Below are 23209 nucleotides of genomic sequence, written 5' to 3'. Positions count from 1 at the left end.
TGGGGTTCAAGCTCCCTTCCTAATATTGAACTACTTACTCTTATGAATCTTTGAGTTGTTTTTTTTCTCAACCACAAAATTGCATCTAAGGTGAAATGCTTGTAATAAACAGTTAGGCACTGTCTGCAACAGAAAAATGACTCAATTTAGTTCTTTTTCTACATCTTTGTGTATAAACAAGCAACAAGCGACCACAGTAACTGCACTAGCATTCCTCAAGTAACAAGGAGCACTGGAGGATGGAAGTTCCTGAAAGGCAGAAGTTTTGTCTGGTTCATTTTTTTGGTATATATATCCATGCTTAATAGTTCCTAGAGCACTGCTATTAAATTACTATTAAATGAAATTTGAGGTGCTTTTGTTACAGTTGCATAATAAAATAGTTACATAAAAAACTCTATAGGAACCTCAAGTATGAACTATTTCTTTACATCACTTTGCCCACTCATTGGCTTATTGACTTACCTTGCTGAACTCTGTTTTTATTCTTTTGTGGGAGTGCGAGGGCTTCATCCAACAATGTTCAAGGGGCTACTCCTGGCTTTGTGCTCGGTATCACTTCTGTCATACTTAGGGAACCAAGAGGAATTGAGCTGAGTTCAGCTGCGAACAGCACAGTATCTTAATCTCTGTGCTATCTTTCCAAACCCTGTTTCTATTCTACTCTACCACATTTAAAATGAGAGTAAGAGAAATGAGCTCTAAAATTAGTACCATTTTACCTAAGACTAGTTTTGCTGTGGGTGATCTGTTTTCATAGTCACACAAATATGCATCCATTTTAAAATTCAAGTAATAAAATAAACTAATTTAACCAGATTTTCATGTGCAATTAATGATATCAAGTACAATCATATTTTTGGGAACCATCACCTTTATTGCATCTATACATTTATTTTTTTTTAAAAAAGTGACTTTTTTAAAAATACCTATCAAAGTTAGGTAAATGGGCCAATAATAGGTTTTTACTGGTCTTGATAATGATTTGACAACCACAAATTCTTTCAAGGTAGTTGCATTTGGATGCACACTGATCTTTAGGTATTTGCCGCATATCTATTTTTTTGGTAAATCTTTTATATTTTAAATTGTTTGTAACCAACCCCTGGAATTTTCCATTCCTAAAGTTAATTCTGTTCTGAATCATAGTATTAGGAATTTTAGTATAGCGGGTGGGACGTTCGCTTTGCACGCAGCCGACCCAGGTTCAGTTCCTCCGCCCCTCTCGGAGCGCCCAGTTAGCTACCCAGAGTATCTTGCCCGCACAGCAGAGCCTGGCAAGTTATCTGTGGTGCATTTGATATGCCTGAAAATAGTAACAACAAGTCTCACGATGGAGATGTTACTGGGCCCACTTGAGCAAATCGATGAGTAATGGGATGACAGTGACGACAGTGATGACTCAACAAAAGAACATATGTATATTATTTTGATTTATATCTCTGAATGGTACACAGTAATGAAAAATGTCCTTGCACATCTTTTGAAAAAAATGCTCTTCCACAACTCTAGGCTGGAAAGGATTTTTTTTAAATTCACAGCACTTATTTGCTAGCTTTCAAACAAGCATTTCAAATATCTTGAGCAAGTTTCACCACACATCTTGACCAGGTAGAAATTATCAACTGTTATTATGTGACATGCTATTCAATGAAGAGACACATTTAATACCCTCTCTAGACAGTTTCAATAGCCTCCAGAGGAGAGAATGGCTCAGTATTTTATTAGATCTTATGTTGTGTATAAGATTTTGCACAAACACAAGTTAGACTACCAAGAAAAACTTTCACTCTCTCTGGAGAAAGTATCACCACCCACCATGTTATTAACTCCCACCTTTACTCAGACTCACACTTCTAATTTCTCATATGGTGAGGTTAGGAGGGTCATCTCGACTCAACAAAGTGATGTATCTTAAGCTTAAGAGCCAAGAACATTGGTGCTTTCAGCTAAATTACAGTGAATCCAACTCTAGAACTTGTAAACAGAAGTTAGATATTAATACAGAAAGCAAGTCAAGTGCAAGAGAGTAAGTCACTTCATCAGAGAAGCACCCATTTGAGGCTGAGTCAACTGTCTGCCACAGTTTAGTCACCCAGGCAACAGAACTGAACACCTAAGCTTCCTTGGCTCTCAAGGTTCCCAACCAGGAAGAATTAACTCCATCATTTATGCTTTGAAAGATGAACCCAGCAGCTTGCGGTGACTCAGGGGAGTTTAAAAATTAAACAAAAACAAGACCAAATCTGTGTCTACCTGATTGCTAATAACATAAGTCAAGGACTTTGCCTCTGCACTTTGTCTAATTCTCTCCCATCTGTGAAAAGAACCCCCTTTTGACCTTTCCAGCTTTGAATCACCCAATGAGTACAGTTACATGGCTTTTTCTGGGATATAAAGCATTTGACTTATTGGCAAGGAACACGTGCCTGTTGATCTATGGTCTACCTTGAAGACTTTCCAATCTGCTTCAAAGTTTAATTGCTTGTTTGAAGAGATGAGTCTATTAATCCACAAGCAATGAAATGAATAACCTAAGTCTTTGAGGGCTGGGTGGTAAGGGTGAGAGAGGAGAAGAGATAACTTCAAAACAATCCCTTTAGGAATGCCCAGCACAAAAGTGGGATGGGGTGGAGGGGACAGAGTGGTGGTGGTGGGAGGGATGCTGGAACCATCAGTGATGGAAGATGGGCACTGGTGGGGGTGGTGGGAGAGATGCTGGGAGCATTGGTGGTGGAAGATGGGCACTGGTGGAAGGACGGGTACTCAATCACTGTATGACTGAAACGCAAGCATGAAAGTTTGTAAACCTGTATCTGTACCTCACAGTGATTCACTAATAAAAACAAATCCCTTTAGATCAGTATATCCCAAAGGGGGTCATACTACTCACAGGAATCATTAAGAGGGGCATAGTAAGAGCCTTAGGAGCAAGGGAGGGTATATTTTCTGTTTGTTTGATTCAAGTGGTTGCTGAGTGAATTTTTGTGAAAAGGGGGCAGGCAACCAAGTAGGTTTAGGAACCACTGATTTAGACTTAAGTCTAGTACGAAGGTAGAGTACAAATTCATTGCTTCAACTGGCTCCTGTAAAGGAAGGGAGTAATAGAGTGGGGATCTGAAACAAATTTCAAATATATTTAGCAAGTTCTAGAAATTATTGATTATGTGGGTAATTGTACTAGATACAGACAAACTTTTCTTGAAAAATAAAAAAATTCTACTCCACTGCTGAGAATGATTTTGAGAATCTCAACTGGCTTTCGAACTTCCCTTCTTCCCTTCCTGAGATTTCATCGGGGTCAATACAGATTTCCCTTCTCTCTCTCTTACTCTCTCTTTTCCAACTCTCTGGCCTTCAGCCTCTGAAAAAAACAATTTACACCCCTGTGGTGTTACCTTGGATGGCTAGCAGAGAGGTAGAAATTTGAGCTTGGCCATGTTTGGGGACACAAAAGATATGCACACAGGAGGCTGAAATAATTTAATTTCATTAAGGGATTAAATTGAGTCCGGGGATCCAGATAGAGTAGGAGTAACCCGACAGGTACAGTCATCCAAAGGTCAGACATGTGACTCTTGGAGAAGCCTCGTGATCTTAAGGTCACTCAAAGACTGCAGCTGTACCATGGCCAGTTGAGGAGGTAACCATGATAAGAAATCTCAGTTTCTGAGGGGCCAGAAAGATCGTACAGTGGGTAGGATTCTTGCCTTGCATGAGGTTAGTCCAGATTCGATCTCTAGCATCAGACATAGTCTTCTGAATCGGCAGGTGTGATACTTGTGGCAAAGCCAGAATTAAGTCCTGGCATCACCAGATTTGTTCCCAAAAATAACAGAACAATTATAACAGAAACAATTTTTTAAGCAACTCTCAATTTTTGAGAAATATTTCAATAAAAGGGGAACATTTGTTTGTCAAAAAATGCTCATGTCATTTGCCATCCATTCTAGATTTTGTTTAAATGAAAGACACCTTACTATTATTTTATTAGTATTCATTTTATAGAAATTCATTTTACACATCACAATTTATCTGTGTGTACATGTGTATGGTGCGCAGGATCAAATTCAAGGCCTCACACATGCAAAGTCTGTATTCCACCACGGAGTCTCACCCATAAGCCTACATGCACTGTAGCACGTTCATCGATTTGCTTGAACATGCACCAGTAACGTCTCCATTGGGAGACTTGTTACTGTTTTTGGCATACCGAATACACCACGGGTAGCTTGCCAGGCTCTGCCATGCAGGCAGGATACTCTCAGTAGCTTGCCGGGCTCTCCGAAAGGGGCGGAGGAATCGAACTCAGGTTGGTCGAATGCAAGGCAAATGCCCTACCTGCTGTGCTATCGCTCCCATCTACATGCTATGTCTAAAGAAAAAGTTCATGGCTGAAGCAAATCAAACTCAGATTTTTAGGAACACTTCATCTTGGATGAAGTTTTCTGAATAAAAACGAATGCCCAGCTAACAAATTATTCACCTTTTCATTAAAAAAGAAAAAAATCTACCCCGACCATGGTAAAATGAATCATCCTGCAATAAATCTACCATCAGTGAAGTAGGAATATAATTGAAGAGTTTTTTTCTGTGTTTTAGATCCCAGTTGATTAAGTTCAGCAATGTATTTATGTAGATATAGATAAGGATAGAGATCTCACAAATCACTGTATCACTGTCATCCCATTGCTCATCGATTTGCTTGAGTGGGCACCAGTAACATCTCCATTGTGAGACTTGTTGTTACTGATTTTTGGCATATCAAATATGCCATGGATACCTTGCCAGGCTCTGCCGTGTGGGCGAGGTACTCTCAGTAGCTTGCTGGGCTCTTCGAGAGGAGTGGAGGAATCGAACCCGGGTCAGCCATGTGAAGGCAAACGGCCTGCCCACTGTGCTATCACTCCAGCCCTCCTATACAACCAAACCTGCTTATCAACAGGCCCAGCTCCACAAATACTCTGTACCAAAAACAGCTTGTTCTTTGTTGATCTACTTAATCCAAAATTATATGGGTCACAGGAGCTTGAAATTTCATAAAAGAAGCTGGGGTGTTCCAGAGGAAAAATAAATGAGCACTGAACTGAAATCAAGGGAGGAAGATGTGGAGACTCAAGCAAAAGAAATGTTGAAGGATAGAGTGTATGAAGGTAAGACTAGCAGACAAATTGGGCAAGGCCAGAAAGTGACGTGGGGAAGTGGGATTCAAACAAGATGGGAAGGAAAGCAAGTTCTTCATAGTCTGTCCCAAAGGACCTCTTAATCTACCATCTGACATGACAAGGGATGCTATGATTAATACATTGCTCTGTTACAGTCATTGCCAACTGAGGTGAGAAAGTCCAATACATATTTTTAATTCAGTAGTTGTCTCTCTGGGGACTGTACAGTAGAGTGGATAGGCATTTTCCTTGCATGCAGTTGACTCAGATTCAAATCTCTGTACCATATCTGGTCCCCTGAGCACCACCAAGAGTGACAGAGTGATTCCTGAGCACAGTGCCAGGAGTAAAACCTGAGCACAGTCAGTGTAGCTCCCCACCCCCCAACACACACACACACAAACAAGAGAAAAATAGTTGTCTCCCTTAAAATTCAGAGCCATTCAAATCCTTTGCATATGATTGTATTATCAATAAGATCCTTGAGATGTAATTAGATAGGCTAAGGTTGGACCGAATTAGGCTTCATCCTAAATCTAAGAAGATTGGTATTCTCCTAAGAAGGGGGAAATGTGGACCAAGACCCAAGGAATAGTCCCAGTTGTGACAGAAAGATGTGAGTTCAAGCCAAGGAGCACGCAGGCCGGCCAGCAGCCCCCAGATGCCAGCAAGCAGGAGCCTTCTGCAACATCTACAAAGAGAACAACAGCCCCGCTAACACCTGGCTTCAGGCTTCCTGTCCCAGGCTATGAGAATGGATTTCTGCTGTTAGAAGCCACCCAGTGCATAGAACATTTTCAGGATGGCAGCAGTAGCGGTAGGAACAAATACACAGAACAATAGCCCTCTAAAGAGACGGCTTACAGAACATATCCTGGCCCTGAGCAAAAGGAGTTGCTGAAAAGAGGAGAGTCTGGAACCAGAAAGGCCAGCTGGAAGGATATCAGCATCAGTGCTGCCCTGGAAAAAAAAAATCAGAAAGTGGGAGTATGCCAGTAGCTTGTGGCATGGCAACAAAGGCAGAAGCCAGAGATTGTGAGGAGAGAGGAAGTGAGGGTCTGGGGTGAGGAAGAGCCACACATGAAGAGGTTTGCCAAATCTGACCTAGAAGGCAGGAAGAAATACTGGGAAGGCATAGAGGGTGGAGCTGGCTGTAAAGGAACAAAGGCAATAGGGCCAGTTCGCTTGCACAGACTGGAGGGAAGTGGAACATGTGAGTGTTGTTTGCAGACAGCTGAGAGCAGGCAGTGAATTGGAAAGGGCTGGGACCTAGGCACAGAAACCTGGAAAGCTTGAGTCTAAAATATCCTGAGTGCACTCAGATGTCAGGGGAACAGGCGGCAGGAGGCTCTGGGTCACTAGGGGGTCCTGGAGGGTCTCCAGATTTACCGCAGATTGTAGAAAGGGAAGGAAAGTCAGGCACGCCCTCCTTCCTCTGACCTGGGCAACAGCTTTCTGGCTCTATTAATATTGACTAGTAATTTCCTGGACCATCACCTTTTCTAGGCACTGGTTTTTCTGAACATAATCCACATTTTTTGTCTCTTATTTTTAAGATATCAAGAAATAACTTTTACACCAGAAAATCTCACCCCACTCTGCCTGGTGGAGCTAGGCAAAATGGGAAGCTTGTGAATATTACGCCCATCTTTTCTATTTTAATCTCAGATTTGGGAAATGCCAATCAGATAAGTCAATCGATGATATTTAGTACCCTCATGAAATGGTCAACTGAGAAGGTCAATTATGAAAAAGGAGGATGTTGAATAAATGGGATTGAAACAATGGTGCAGCCATCTGTATAAAACTCACATTGTACCCAAGATGAATTCAACGGATCAAAGGTATAAAAGTCACAAGGAAAACTATTAAAGTGAAAATATTCTCTCCTAAGTTAAAGTTTTTAAACAAGCTTTCTCCAAGGAGATGCACGGAACTGTTAAAGGCTTAAATTCAAAGCCAAGAGTTCAAAGCCAGAAGTTCAGTGAACCATTTGTAAAGGCAGAGAATATAAGGACAATAAATGATTAGCCAAGCCTGCAGTTGGTGAGCCAAACATTCCTCATTCAGGTGAAAGCACCTGAGTTTCTGCTTCAGAAATAAGAGCACTTTTTAGATTGTAAATAATCTGAATTCATTTTCCAGGGCTAACCCACAAAGTACCCATCAGACAAAAAGCAACATCTTACTCCACAGTGCTGGTGGCATCACGGACCAGACAAAGGTGATGGCAGGACCTTGCTGTGAAAGTGCACGCTCCAGGGGTGAATCCTGAGCTGCCTCCTCTGGCTTCGGTGTCTGTTGATCACCCTTGGGGGTCTGTATCTTGGACACGCATCCCACCAGTCATTGAGCTGCCTTCACTTTGGGTCTCTACTTCTGCACCCGATTTCCCCTTTAATTCATAAGGATTAAAGCCGGTCCTAATGGCCTCATTAAACATGAGTGCCTCTATCAAGACCATACTTACAAATCAAATCACAGTCTCAGGAATTAAGGACCTGGCTTTCAAATGTCTTCAGGGTTTACCCTTCAGTCTACTGCCACATCCCAGTAGTAGTAGACCCATGGGACACCTAGAGAGTAACACTAATATTGACACTGTCCATACTAGCCCCTCTCTAGAGGCAGCAAAACCAGAGTCCAGCATTGCTTGATCCCCCAAAAATCAACAGGAGTATTCTGAGGTCCCTCCTCTAAAATCCACTGAAGCCAGATGAGGAGATTGGGGCGTAGAGGTTCAAGTGGGAAATGTCTTAATTTCTTTTCAATACTGTTCAAGATTTAAAAAGGGGTGTTGACCGTAAAGGAGATAGATAGATAGATAGATAGATAGAGAGAGAGAGAGAGAGAGAGAGAGAGAGAGAGAGAAAGGGAATGTACTTACCACAGAGGTAGGGGTGGAGAGATGGGGTGAGGGGTGGGAGAAGGGATACTGGGAACATTGGTGGTGGAGAATGGGCACTTGGTGGAGGGATAGGTAATCGATCATTGTATGACTCAAATGTAAGCATGAAAGTTTGTAACTATATCACAAACTCTGTAACTATATCACAGAGTGATTCATCTAAGAATAATAAATAAAAATAAAATAAAATAAACAAATAAATAAATCCATATGCAAGTATTTAATAAAAATAAATAAAATAAATAAACAAAAAGGGGGTGTTGTCCACAGAGACTGGCCCACATACAAAAGAACAAAAGCAACTGGTGTTGGAGCGGATGAGGGGAGAAAGGGACTCTCCTACACTACTGGTGGGAATGCCGACTGGTTCAGCCCTTTGGAAAACAATATGGACGATTCTCAAAAAGTTAGAAATTGAGCTCCCATTTGACCCAGTAATATCACTCCTGGGAATATATCCCAGAGAGGCAAAAAGGTATAGTAGAAATGACATCTGCATTTGTATGTTCATTGCAGCACTGTTTACAATAGCCAAAATCTGGAAAAAAACAGAGTGCCCCCAAACAGACGACTGGTTAAAGAAACTTTGGTAAATCTACACAATGGAATACTATGCAGCTGTTAGAAAGATGAAGTCATAAACTTTGCATATAAGTGGATCAACATAGAAAGTATCATGTTACGTGAAATAAGTCATAAAGAGAAAGACAGACAGAGAAAGATAGCACTCATCTGTGGAATATGAAATTACAGAGTGGGAGACTAACACCCAAGAGTAGTAGAGATAAGGACCAGGAAGTCTGCCCCACAGCTTGGAAACTGGCCTCACATGCTGGGGGAAAAGGCAGCTGAGACAGAGAAGGGAACAGCAAGTAGAGGATGTTGGGAGGACCCATTTGGGTTGAAAGATGTGAGCTGAAAGTAGACTGTAGACCAAATCTGAAGGCCATTCAATACCTGTATTGCAAATTACAATACCCAAAAAGAGCGAGAACAAAAGGGAATGCCCTGCCACAGAGGCAGGGTGGGTTGGTGGGGGATGGGGTGAGGGTGGTGAGAGGGATACTGGCATCATTGGTGGAGGAGAATGGGCACTGGTGGAGGGATGGGTAAACGATCACTGCATGAGTGAAATGCAAACATAAAAGTTTATAAGTTTTTAACTGTACATCACAGTGATTCTCTAATAAAAAAAATTTTTAAAAGGGGGTGTTGAAAATTTCATAGCCAACAATCCTCCACAGTTTCGAAGTTTCTTTAACAGAAGGTTAAAGGAAGCCACTTCCTCCCCTGGGTTCCCACCACAGCTGCCCCCAGGATCAGTAGAAAAGTGACTAAGACATGAAACGCTTCAAAGAATGCTCAGCACAGCCAGCCTAGAGATGCTCCCATTTCTGCCAAGGTCATCTGAACCTAGTTCCTAGGCTCTTGATATAACAAGGCTATGACATTTAAGATGACCCTCAAATCTAATAATCTACCTGCCACTCTTTCCACCCAGGCAGTCCCCTCTATTCTGTGTCATGTCCTGTCAAGCAGGCATCACAGAGCCATGTTAAGAGTGGCTGGAACCCCACCCCCAACCTAAGCCCAGGCTGCTGGACCAATCACAGGCTGGGAATCAGAGGGGTGGGTGGGTTTACCCAGTCTCTGGAATCTGCAGGTCATGACAGAATTTAAAGACTTCCTTGAAGATTCTTCTGGTTCCACCTAATGGGATGCCCTCTCCCTGCCTGCTCTCCCTACCCATTCACCTTCAATCACACTCTCTTAGTAAAACTAACTTGCTGCCAGCCAACTGATACAGGTTAAAAGTTCTCAGAGCTCAAGGTTGGGACCTTCCTCTGGTGGTCATCTGTTCCCTTGCAAGAGCGTAAACATAAATGAGATCCATGAATTCCAAGACGTGAATTGGGGGTGCATGGTCTACATGGTAGAAAATTCTATAAGGAGTAAAAAAGGAGAGTAACTCTGAGAGACAGTACAGGAGAAAGCCACTTGCCTTGCTCCCAGCTGACCCTGGTTCAATTCACGGCATGACAACTTCATATTGTCCCCAAGAACCAACAGGATTGACTCCTGAGCACAGAACTAGAAGTAAACGCTGGGCACTGCTGGGTGTGCCCCAAATGCCCTAGGACTCGTTCCACAACCCATACACATGTAACACCACTGACTTAAATATCACATCAAAAATTTACAGGAAAGTAAGCTCTAAGAAGATTCAGAAATATCTGGTGGGTTTTTTTTTCTTAATAGTCTATCTTTTTGTCTTAAAAGTTGGTGGGGAGAAGTATGAAGAGATGACACAGGGATTAACATGCTTGTCTTACATGCAGCCAGTTCCATTGGATCCCATCACTGCATATGGTCCCTTAGCATGACCAAGATTAATCCCTGAGCACAGTTTGAGTATAGCCCAAACAGCATTCCCAATACATTTAAAAAATATCTATAATTTCCTCTTCCTTTTCCTGTCATTGCTGTTTTTGTAATGACTGGGAGGTTCCACAGTTTGGTGCTCATACTTTTTTGGTGGTGGGAGCTTACCACGGGACACATACTTTAGTGTGGTGCTCACACAATTGGTTATGGCATGCCAGCAAATGCCATAACCTGTCTGTTGTGTATGGGATCCCAAATGGCAATGTTACCTAGGTACCACTGGTATGTGGGGCTCTGCCAGACCCCAAACTTGCAGTCTCACAACTACAGGGTAGATGCTCTGCCACTGATCTATCCTAAGAGATTTCCTAAAGTTGGGCATTTCAAAAGTCTGCTTTCATTCATTCATTCATTCATTCATTCACTCATTTCACAAGCATTTCCTGTGCATAGTTCATTGCTAATTTGAGGGCAAAGTACTGCCATCAGGGCAATGAATGACTAGATTCCAGCTGAACACAGGGATAGAGGAAAGAAACCCTGGAGTGGAGAGGACAGCAGCACACCTCAGCGAAGGCAGGGGAAGCTTTGCAGAAACCAGATTGTGTCTGCGGTAGGCGTATCTGGAATGATGGATTATCGCCCACTTCTGACCAGATCTGAGCTGGGAGAAAACCCACAGTAAAACGGTGTCCAGCTGCAATGCATAGGAAGAGGTGAGAGGAAAGAAGAGGAAAGAAGAGACGGGAAAAGGAGGAGAGGGGAAGGGAGGGGAGAAGAGTGTGAGAGAGAAAATAGAGAGGGCTTTAGACAGGAATAGGGGAGGAGAAAGATTGTACCATTTCCTCCACCACCACGCTACAAAAAAAAGAGGAAGTGGTTAAGGTAATGTTCCCATGATGCCAAGCAAATGTTATTCTCCCTTCATTCCTTCACCTGGGTCAGGCCTCCAGCCCAAAACCCGTCCCACCTCGGCCAGTGATCAACAAGACTGGTTTCCAGCCACAGTTTTGAAAGGTAGGAAAGAGCCCAGGGGTAAATGTTTATCCAAATATTCTTTAAGTCCACACTAGATAAACTTCAAGCAGGAAATTGCTCTTGGAGAATGTCAAAGCTTAGTGAGAAACTAAAAAAAAAAAGAAAAAAGAAAAAATTAATAATAAATTCATGTAAATTGATGGAATTCGAGTTTCTTGAACTAAACAACAAATGTGCTTCATTAGCAAGGAAATAAAACAACAATTGATTGTGCTGCAGAAACTCAAAAAATAGCCACTTTTCAGTGATATTGCTCCGGCTTGAACTTCAGGATAAATGATGCCTTGTTTACTGAAGCATTTTACCTGCTGTTGAATTAATATTTAATAATCTAACTTAAGAAAAAAACTAAATCTCTTTCCATGCCTTCATTAGGTAATTACTTTAGAAAAAATAAAGGTAAAATGCTTTTTAAAAATGGACGTTTCAGAGTAAACAATACTGAGAAAAGCATCTTTATGGTTAGAGATCAAAATGCAGATAACTAATACATGTATCCAAAAAATTCCTTGTGAGAACTGGATAGACAGGTTTTATCATTCTTATTGTTAGTGTCTCTAAACTGCAAAGGAACAAAAATTAATTTACTGGTGTAATCTTTAGCCAGGTAAAGATATAAGTACTTTATAAATTAGAATTTGACTATCATCCATTTGCAACATATCTCTTTTCTGATGCTCTTCACATCTTCTGAAAAAGACATATATCATGTTAGCAAAATATGCTCCCAAATATCAAAAGAAAAAGAAAATTCAACTTTAAATTAACATGTAGAAATCCTAAAAAGATTCTGCTAGTTAAAATGTTACTTGGAAAACTACTAACATGGTCCAATGTCTTAATTTTTTCAATTTAACACTCAAAGTTGATCAGGATTTCTGCTCTTAAGACACAGATACAGAAAGGAGAGTGGACTCTGCACCTGCCACAGAAAAACCAAATACAGTGATACTCGGAGAAATTACCGATAAAAGAAATCCAGAAATTAGCTGGGAAGTCCCATACGCTGGTAAAGTAAGTAAACATCTACACTGAAATGAATAGGAAAGGCTGAGGATCTCCACAGATCCAACAATTCCACCACAAATGCCTTCCCCCAACCCAACTCTGTACCATACTATCAGGGCAGAACCTACAATTCCTAGCTTTGCCCTGATGGACATGAAGCACCTCAGCTTTCAAGACTTTCACTTAAAACTGAAGTCCCTCTGACCCCACGCCAGGCTGTCTTCACTGGGACAACTCAGAATGGGGAGGGTTGAGTTTCCCTCCCTGCCCAAGTAGAATCAGGCAGCCAGAAACCTCCAGAACTCAACTGCAGCCATGCTCAAGGCCACTCTCCACAAGCTTGAATAAGCCTCACCCATGAGAGAACCTGCAGAAAAAGCCAGGTGTCTGGGAGTGTGACTGAAATCTCCAAGCTCACTCACAGTGGATTTGGGCCTCAGTCACACCCACAAACTGTCCCTGGTACCATATAATCTCAACAACAGCCAAGAAAAGAGTGACATAGGCCTTACCCATGGGTGAATCTGCTCTATAATCATATTCTAAATTTCAAACATGCCTGCATGACCTCTCATACTCTAGCCCACTGATGTACCAAAAGTAGCACATATTTGTTTGGATTTATCATACATGTTTGTAATCTTTTAGACAGGGCTTAAATGGCTCCAGGATGAAATACAACAATCTTCACACACCTTCCTCTTACAGTGGTGGAAGGTGCATGGTGGTGGGATTGGTGTTTCAATATTAAATGTAATAAATAAAATTAAATTAAAAAAATAACTGAAGTCCCAACTCACCTAGCTCTGAAAACCAAAAAGATTTGTTGCATCCATAAGACCTACAGCATACTGAAATAAAGAATCAGTACTTCCAGGGCTCCAAAGGACTCATCATGTACTCCTCCATGACTCAGCCTAGAGAACGCAGACAGCACTTTCCAAATCTAGGTCTATTTACAAGTGCAGCTATCATTCAGCATTTTCCCAATTGAGGTCTATTTATGTGCTCTGAGAGTTTTCACCTAAATGTTAGGCTTCTAATTTCATACTATATCAGACTAGTTATGATCCTCCCTGGAGACTGAGTGAGTTATCAGACACCCTCCCTGTCTGCTACCTATAACTTGCTCCAAATTGCCATCATGCTCATAAAATGAACTTGTACATATATCTCGTGCCCCAGCTTATACGGCCATCTCTCCAAAAATGTATTCTTATCAACTGGTTCAAATAGTCAACTGGGCTTGTGTTCACAGTTCCAGAGGATATGGCAAACAAAAATTTGTTTCTGAAGGGATTATCACCATAAGATTCAGAACATAAAGCAGACAGAAACTCTCACAAACAAATTTCCCTGAAAGAGATCCTTTTTTTTTTCATATAATTTGTGGGATATGAAAAATCACAGTATGAGACTAATACCCAGGGTCAGTAGAAACAAGGGCCAAGAGATGTGGCCCACAGTTGGAAGCTTACCACAAGTGGTGGGTGTGAGACGTGAATGAAGTTAGGTTAGAGAAAGGACCACTATGACAATGATAGTTGGAAATGATCACTATGGACAAGAAATAAATGTGAAAAGTAGGTAAAGGGATATACATGATAAGCTTTCAGTATCTGTATTGCAAACTACAATTTCCAGAAGAAAGAGAGAGAGAAAGAGAGATGGGGAGTGAGAGGGAGAGAGAGAGAGAGAAGATGCAGGTGGGAGTTGGGAGGTTGGTGCAAGGGAAACTGGGGATATTGGTGGTGGGAATGTACACTGGTGAAGGAACAGATGTTGGAACATTGTATGACTGAAACCCAGGCATGAACAAGTTTGTAACTGCATACCTCATAGTGATTCAATTAAAAAATAATTAAAAATATATATCTATCAAATCTAAAATATAATAAGGAAATAAATAAAAGCTTCTAATTTAGAGGCACACTCTCAATCAGGCTGAATCTATTTATAAGCCTGAGTACCATGTAACTACTCTTAGACACTAAAAACAAAGAACAGCATTGGGAGCACTGCACTGTAGCACTGTCCTCCTGTTGCTCATCGATTTGCTCAAGCAAGCACCAGTAACATCTCCATTGTGAGACTTGTTGCTACTGTTTTTGGCATCTCGAATATGCCACGGGTAGCTTGCCAGGTTCTGCCGTGTGGGCAAGATACTCTCAGTAGCTTGTCGTGCTCTCCAAGAGGGACGGAGGAATCAAACCCTGGTCGGCCATGTGCAAGACAAACGCCCAACTCTCTGCTATCGCTCCAGTCTGCCAGCATTGGTACAGTCACAGAAATCTGACAGAAAACCAAGAGCTTAGCTAGGACTGAGCAGTTAGTTTCAGCACCGACATGAGGTCACACCATCAAAACTCGGAGACAGGGTTCTGTTATCTATTGCACAGATATCAACACTGACAGCCCAGGAAAATAAACAGAAAAGAGAGAAAACTCCAGAAAGAAAGAAATACAGATAAGTAAGTTCATTAGCAAAAATTTAATATCATGGGCACCGTTTTTGACCGAGATTAGGAAAGAATTGCATAAACAAAGTTAGAGCTTCAATGGCGATAAAATAGTGAGAGGGTTAAAAAAAAAAGTTAAAGAACTATAGAACACAATAACTGTAACATCCCACAAGGAGTTTCTATATCAGATTAAATCAAGTAGAGGAAAGAGTTGGCAAAGTCCAAGATAAAATTAATAGAATTCATCTGATCAGAGAGAAATTAAGTAAAGAATAAAAAGAATTAGGATAGATTGACACTACAGGATTACACACAAGAATAACATTTGTATTACTAGGGTCCCGAAAAAAGAAGAGAGAGGAAAGCAGAAAATTTTTTCAATAAAATAATGGCTTCAACTTTTCCTAACCTGGGAAAATAAACAACATCCAGATCTGGGAAAACCTTAAAATGTTCAAATTAAATTAATCCAAAGAGACCTACATAAAGACAAGTCATAATTGAAGTGTTAAAGACAAGGAAATGATGCTATAAAATAATAAGGGAAAATTAATGTTACACTCAGGAAAATAGTCCCTTCTCATCAGACTGTAAGAAAATAATTAACAGAAAATTTGCAGGTCAAGATTAAATGGCAATACATTCAAAATGTTAAGATCAAACTTTTTTTTTTTTTTTTTTTTTTTTTTTGCTTTTTGGGTCACACCCAGCGATGCTCAGGGGTTACTCCTGGCTCTGCACTCAGGAATTGCTCCTGGCAGTGCTTGGGGGACCATATGGGATGCCGGGGATCGAACCCAGGTCGGCTGCATGCAAGGCAAACGCCCTACCCGCTGTGCTATCGCTCAGGCCCCTCAAACTTTTGTTTTTAAAAAACATGCCAACTAAGAATGTTTACATGTCAAATTTATTCTCAGAATTAAAGGAGAAATCAAAAGCTTTCTGGACAAACAAAAGTTGAAGGGATTCAAAATTGTTCAATTAATATTATATGAAATTATAAACATTAAAGCAATGTTAAATGTTAAAACTCTTGATGCCAAAATAAAAGCACACAAATTTGTAAAAGAAAAATGTATGAAAGTATAAATATTACTAGTATATATAAATATGCAGTAAAATTCAAAATAACCTCATTCTGTAATAGTAGTTGGTAAATCATTTACAAATTTAGAATAAGATTAAGAGTACAAAATTAGAAAAAATAAACTCTAACTACAATCACTTTTTGCTGGACACACAAGGTAATCTGTGACAAAAATTTTTTTTAAAAATTGGGGACAGCTGACTAAAATGCAGAGTTTTGGCATATGATTAAATTTTAAATTTCAGATTAATAGTCACTTATAAATAAAAGATCTTTTATGTAAACTTTGAGACAACCACAAAAGACCCACAGTAGATACACAAAACAGAAAGAGAAATGAACATACCATACCACAAAAGATCACAGATAAATTAAGAAAAAAAAAAGAACAAAGGAACTACAAAAATCCAGAAAACAATTTCTTTGAATGTTAACAGACTAAATTCTCCATTCAAAAGAGACAGAGCAGCAGAATTAGTTAAAGGTAAAACCCAACTACATGCTATCTAAAAGATACTCACTTCAGGTTTAAGGACACAGAGAGATTCAAAGTAGAGAGATCAAAAAGATACTATATCACAGTACTTTCCAATTTGGATAACTAAACCCTCGGGGGAAGTGCATGGAGACACTGGAACAATCCAGGGATGCAGGCGTCATGCCAGGTACAATTTGGGGGTGTTTATTCACTTTTTTAAAGGTAGGTTTCCTTTTGAAGGAACTAAGTATGTTTTCAATTTATTTTTTATTGAAGCAATGTGGATTACAAAGTTACAAAGATATCTGTGATTGAGTTTCAGGCATTCAATGTTCCAACACCCATCCTTTATGATCACTCATTACCCTCTACCAATATTCCCCAATGCAAGAATCAAGAATACATGATGGAGTGTCCAGAGCAGAGTACCAAGGTTTGGGCATTTGCTTTGCATGTGGCTGACCCAGGTTCAATCCCCAGTACCCCATAAGGTCTCCCAAGTCCAGCAGGAGTGATTGCAGAACCAGGAGTAAGCCAATATCAATATCAGGTCTGCCTCTTTCCCAATCCTGCCCCCAAGGAATACACAACAGAGTCTCTTTGATAATTAGTGATGGGAAAATATGACAGCCACATTCAAAAACTGAAACTGGACCCCAAATTTTCATGATATACAAAAATCAACGCAAAATCTATTGAGAATTTGAACATAAGACTTAAAACTATATAAATACTAGAATAAATCACAGTGGAAATTATTCTTTGGCATTGATACTAGCAATAATAGTTTGGATCTGAATTCAAACAGCCATTGCACCAATGGCAAAAATAAACTAGGAAGGCCGCAGACCTAAAAAGCTTCTGTATACCACAGAAAATCATTAGCAAAACAAAAAAAAGCTACCTACTGAATGGGAGAAAATATTTGTGAACCATGTATCTAATAAGGTGTTAATTTCCAATATATATAAATATCTTAAATAGACCAAAAACAAAAAATAATTTAAAAATGAGCAGAGTAACAAACTTTTTTTAATAGTTATCATCTCACAGCTGTTTGATTTGCTACCATTAAAGATAACAGATAACAAGATTTGATGAGGATATAGAAAAAAAGAAATTCTTGTATATTGTGCATTGAATTATAAACTGATGCACTGACTTTTTTTTTTTTGCTTTTTTGGGTCACACCTGGCTATGCACAGGGGTTACTCCTGGCTCTGCGCTCAGGAATTATCCCTGGCGGTGCTCAGGGGACCATATGGGATGCTGGGAATCGAACCCGGGTCGGCCGCGTGCAAGGCAAACGCCCTAACCGCTGTGCTATCGCTCCAGCCCCTGATGCACTGACTTTTAAAAATAATGTAGAGGTTCCTGAAATTACAAAAAGTAAGACTACTATATGATTCAGCGATTTTACATCTAGTTATATATTCAGTGTAATTAAAAATGGGTTATTGAAGTGATATCTGAACTCCCATGTTTACCGTGATGTTATTCATAATAACAAATATAGATGCAATGGAACTGACCCTCAAAAGATGACTAGATAAGGAAGACATACATATGGAATGTTATTCAATCATTAAGAAGATGGAAATCATGATTTTGTGACAATATGGATAAGATCTTAAGTGCATTATTTTGAATGTGTAAGTCAACATAAAGAGATAAACATTACATGGTGTGACTTACCTGTGTTGGGGGTAATGTAAAACTCTTGAATGTAAAAGTAATTGTGAGGGAAGGGAATGAAACAGGAAGATACTTGCACAACAGTACAAATTCTTACCTATAAAAAAGTTCTAAAGGTCTAATATAAAACATGATGACTATAATTGTAATTTATAATACTGTATTATAAACTTGAAATTTAATAAGAGGGTGTAACCTAAATGTTTTCACCCAAGAACATAAATATATAATAAATATAAAATATAAATATAAAATGATGTATTGACTAAATATAATGAATCCTTTCATTATCTTTAGGTATATCAGATTACCATGATAGATATATCTTAGCTCTCTTATTATTTTAATTATCAATTACAATACAAATTATTAAACTTTTAAAATAACCTCAATAAATAGTTGTTATTTGAGAGACATCTGAGGATTATCCAAATGTCCAAGTAAATTATTGTATCACATATATAAATCTCACAATTTCTAGAATTGATTATTTTACTTATTACTCTTCTTACTACTTATGGCTTCTAGTTCTTCTTTTTAAGATTATGACTATTGCTATTCTCAAGCTAGCATAATATAAATTTGATATTATCTATATTTGATTCTCATTATGAGATATTATTCAGTATGGCCTATTTTTTAATGACATGATATTTTGGTATATGAAAAAATTTCAAAATTCCACTGCCAATGTTTCTGAAAAGCTTGACATGTATCTTCAGTTTTTTCTGGAGATTTTTTCCTTTACTCCTCATGTTTTAAATCTTAAAAAATTCAATCACCATTTTTTCTGCTATGTTAGAGAAGTATTATTTTGATTCATAATAACTGTAATACAATGCTATGAATAATAAATAACTGTGTGTATAAAATACCACTTTTGAACTTTAATTCTCATAACATATTTTCTGCAAAAATTGTTTTAGGATAATTCCTCTCTTTTCAACTATCAATTACAGAGTGGTTAGCTATATTTTAAAATCACACTAGTCCTGGATATAATCTTTTCCTTCCCTTACTTTCAATTTCTATTTGAGTCTTGATTCAGACAACCATCTTCATAAATTTCATTATCATGCAAATATTTCCCACACTCAGCATTCATCATGCTGTCATGGAGGTGCTGAACCAGTCGATTGTATTCCTCATTGATGTTGTCAAGGTCAGCATCTTCCCACATTGCTGCAATAGTGCCAAAGAGCTCCAAGTTGGTGGCCATTCTGGGAGTTCTCTTCTTAAACTTTGCAGACCTTTCTCCCCACTCTGTGAAGTAGAATTTTGCATGAAGGAGATGGTGGTCCAATTCTGTTTGGAATTTTGGGACAACAGCAACATCGCTCAGGCAAAACCTTAGATTGAATATGATGTGGTCGATTTCATTGTGGAACTGTCCACCAGGAGACTGCCATATCCAACATTTAGATTCGGCCTTCTGGAACTGTGAGTTACCATGGATGGTCTTGGTCAACATGATGAACTCAGACAGTCTCTCACCCTGTTCCATTCTAGGCCATGGGACCCAATGTGGAGTTCTTTGGGTGACCTTTTTGGCCCTATCTTGGCATTAAAATCACCAACAATGATCATGTAGAAGGTGTAGTCTTCTTTATAGAACTTCTTCAGCTCCATGTAGAACTTCTCAATTTCTTCTTCATCGTAGTTGGATGTTGGTGCATAGACGAAGAAGATAGAAACTGCCAGTAGTGAGCCATATCTATTCAAGTGTAATCATCTGATTCGGGTTGTTAGGCATTCAAATGAATCAATGCTCATGGCCAAGTTTGTATTGACAAGGACACCAATGCCACCAATGCCTCTATTGTCGCATGTTCCGAGGAACGGTTCTTCTCCAGTGTCGAAAATGTCGTGATGTATTCGATACCTTCTCGTTTCGGTCAGACCAATGACGTTGTACTTGATCTCCTGTGCTTGCACCATCAGGTCCTTGATGGATGCTTCCAATGCCAGTGTACATGTGTTGAAAGTACAGACAGTCGTTTTAGTCCTTCTTTGTTTTGGCAGTCTAGTTTGTCCCTGAGATTTCATCAGCCTCTCCTTGCTCATCCTTCTTAATGCTGCTGTAGTGGGGGCTCTTTGGGTGTCAGGAAAATGAGGCCCACTGTTGTTACTGTTTTTGGCCTATCAAATACACCACAGGTAGCTTGCCAGGCTCTGCTGTGCAGACGGGGTACTCTCAGTAGCTTGCCGAGCTCTCTGAGAGGGATGGAGGCTTTTAGGGTGGCCTCCAATCGCCCTTACAGGTGTTCCCATGATTCACACCATATTTGAAGCCCATCAAATATGGAACAAAAATATATCTGGAAATATATCTGGGCTAAATTCCAATTTTTTCCAATATGCTCCAAGTTTTTATAATTATAAAATTGTCCTGATAGGAATCTATGGCAAAGAATTTTAAAAATATGTACTTGAGTCTAACAGTGCTCAGGCTTTAACACTGCCAAGAGTAAAATATTTGCTACGGGATAATAAAACTTGGTAGCAGTCCAGAGTTGATACTCAAGGATATAGCCAGTAGTTGCTTTTCTTTTCCTTGTCTCTCAAAATATTTTTTAAAAGGTAACAACAGATATAAAGATAAAAACCATAACTATTTAAATTCAAATATTTGTTTGCTACATGTTCAAATATGAAAGTAGATAGATGCTAAATGTAGCTTAATTCCAGAAATGACAATTAATTTTTATTTGTTAGTTGCTCTGACCCTGAAAAATCAAAACATACCTCTTAATCCTCCTGTTTCTATGTAATTCAATCACCACCACCTACACGGATGCCCTTTAGACATTTGGATGGCAGTATTACTGGTTGCTTATGCAACAAATGGTACATTTATGTTACTCTACATAAACACAAGAGATATTCACAGAGGCCAGATATGAGTTCACCTGGCCTCTAACAGGGCAGTGAAATCTAAATGGAAACTAATGTACTTATTTTAGTTTAACCAAAATCCATACTAAGCTTCTGGTAATAGTCCATTTATGTACTGAAAGACACAAGACAAGAAAATTTCTGTTTAAATTCATCACATCACTCCTTTGACCTGTAAGTTCAGAGAAGCAGATTTAACTTCTTTGGGCCTTGTTTGTGTCCATTAACTCCTTCGGTATGGCACTCATTTTCTGGGCTTGTTTCTGAATAACTAGATCTTTTCTCCCAGAACAACAAGGTTGTTGTTTGACAGCAACTCTAGTCCTAGAAAATCAACGTATGTGTCAAGTGATCATTATTCCACTCTTTCTACAAGTTCCTTAGAATAAGGGCCAACTTTTGTTTTCTCTCATATTTCTTACCCGTGAAAATATTAATAAGACTAGATTGAGTAGAAAACTGGCATTTAATAAAAACTATCATTACCTTGTTAGCCAATAAGGACCTCAAATCTTTGACAAGCTAAAATTGTTTGTAAATATTAAGGTCTTCTGAACAAACATCATGATATTAAAAAGTTGCTGAGCTTGATTTCTTTAGTGTTAGAGTGTAAGATAAAAAAAAAATGCATCTGTTATGTAACATCCATGCCAGTCAGGCTGGTAAACAGGACAGATTAAACATAAATTAATTAAAACCTTTAACCTTTGCAATTTGAATTTTTAAAAAAATTATTTCCTAGTTTCCAGGGGGAATTTGTTTATTTTCATCAACTGTGTGCCATCATTAGTTGGCACATCATCCAGACATTAGTTGCTTATAGTGAGCCAACTTTGAAACTAATCAGAAAATGAACTACTGTTTCCCACCATTTTCCCCATAACATCATTCAGGAACAATTGTTGACTCTTGACAATTCGAATTGTTGCTCTGCCTTCTTACCTGGGACTCTCTTCGCCCAGTTGATCATGTGCACCAGCTCCCTGTCCGCCAGGTTGGTCAGCAGACCCATCATGGACGCTTCGCTGAACGGTCTGGTCGGATCATACTCAGAATAGATAATCGGCGGCTCAGCCTCGAGCAGGGCGCTGACCATCTGATCAGCCGTCAGGGACAAGGCCGGGCTGTTCTTCTTGGTGTGCTTGATCAGGAGAGGACTCGGCCAGAAGTTGGCAGCTCTCATTTCTCCAGAAGGCCCTTCCTTCGTTTCCTCCGCATCGTCTCTCTGGCGCTTATTCTTCAGCATTCTCCCCCCTCGTCGGTCTTTTCGTATCCCTGAGGACACAGGGAGAAAAACAAAGAAACATGAATTTTTCTCATGCAAAATTCCATCGAAAAGGTGTCTTTAATATGAACTACTCTTTGGGTGAGCTGATAAGTGTTTAACAACCAGTTTTGCAAGCAGGGGAAAGACTTTCCTTGGCAGCGTCTGCCACTTTCCATGGTGTAAATGCTGCCACCACAGAGAATTTTAAGCTTTGTATTGGCCATCAAACAGCATACAAAATGCCTGAAAATGTAACGCTCGTCTTTTATAAGCCGATAAAAATTGACTCTGATCAACTCATGCATACAAAACATAGACTATTGTAAAAATTATCAATTATTGTTCTTTCTTTTCTTTTTTATTGAATCACCATGTGGAAAGTTACAAAGCTTTCAGGCTTAAGTCTCAGTCACACAATACTCAAACACCCATCCCTTCACCAGTGCACATATTCCACCACCAAGAATTACGGTAAACCTCCCCCCCACCCCGCCTCTGTAGCTGATAAATTTCACTTTACTTTCTTTTTACTTTGATTACATTCAATATTTCAACAAAGAACTCACTATTATTGTTTGGAGTTCCCCCCACTAAAGTGTGATGTCCCTCGACACACCCTTCCCTCATCCCAGCCTGCTCCTCAGACCCTGAGCACCCCAGCTGTCGCCCCCACTCCGGACTGCCTCCCTAGTGGCCAGCACACCACCCCCAAGCACCATAGCCATTCTCTCTTTCGACACAGGTGTGTGACGTCCCTCAACCCACACTTCCCGTGTCCCAGCCTGCTCCTCGAACCCTGAGAACTATTGTGTGCTATTGTG

The 23209-nt window shown here is 39.7% G+C and overlaps 1 protein-coding gene across 2 annotated transcripts in view; it reads right to left on the bottom strand.

Moving 5' to 3' along the window:
• Positions 1–23209, bottom strand: part of ESR1 (estrogen receptor 1) — a 279658-nt gene that overhangs the window by 138961 nt on the left and 117488 nt on the right. For both annotated transcript variants that reach the window (XM_004601103.2, XM_055136027.1), the window contains exon 5: positions 22064–22396. In XM_004601103.2, the coding sequence (XP_004601160.1) occupies positions 22064–22396 (333 nt within the window). The remainder of the gene's footprint in view (positions 1–22063; positions 22397–23209) is intronic.

Source organism: Sorex araneus, chromosome 4 (assembly GCF_027595985.1).
Source record: "Sorex araneus isolate mSorAra2 chromosome 4, mSorAra2.pri, whole genome shotgun sequence".
NCBI classification, from domain to species: domain Eukaryota; kingdom Metazoa; phylum Chordata; class Mammalia; order Eulipotyphla; family Soricidae; genus Sorex; species Sorex araneus.
This window is presented reverse-complemented; position numbering and strand designations above follow the sequence as displayed.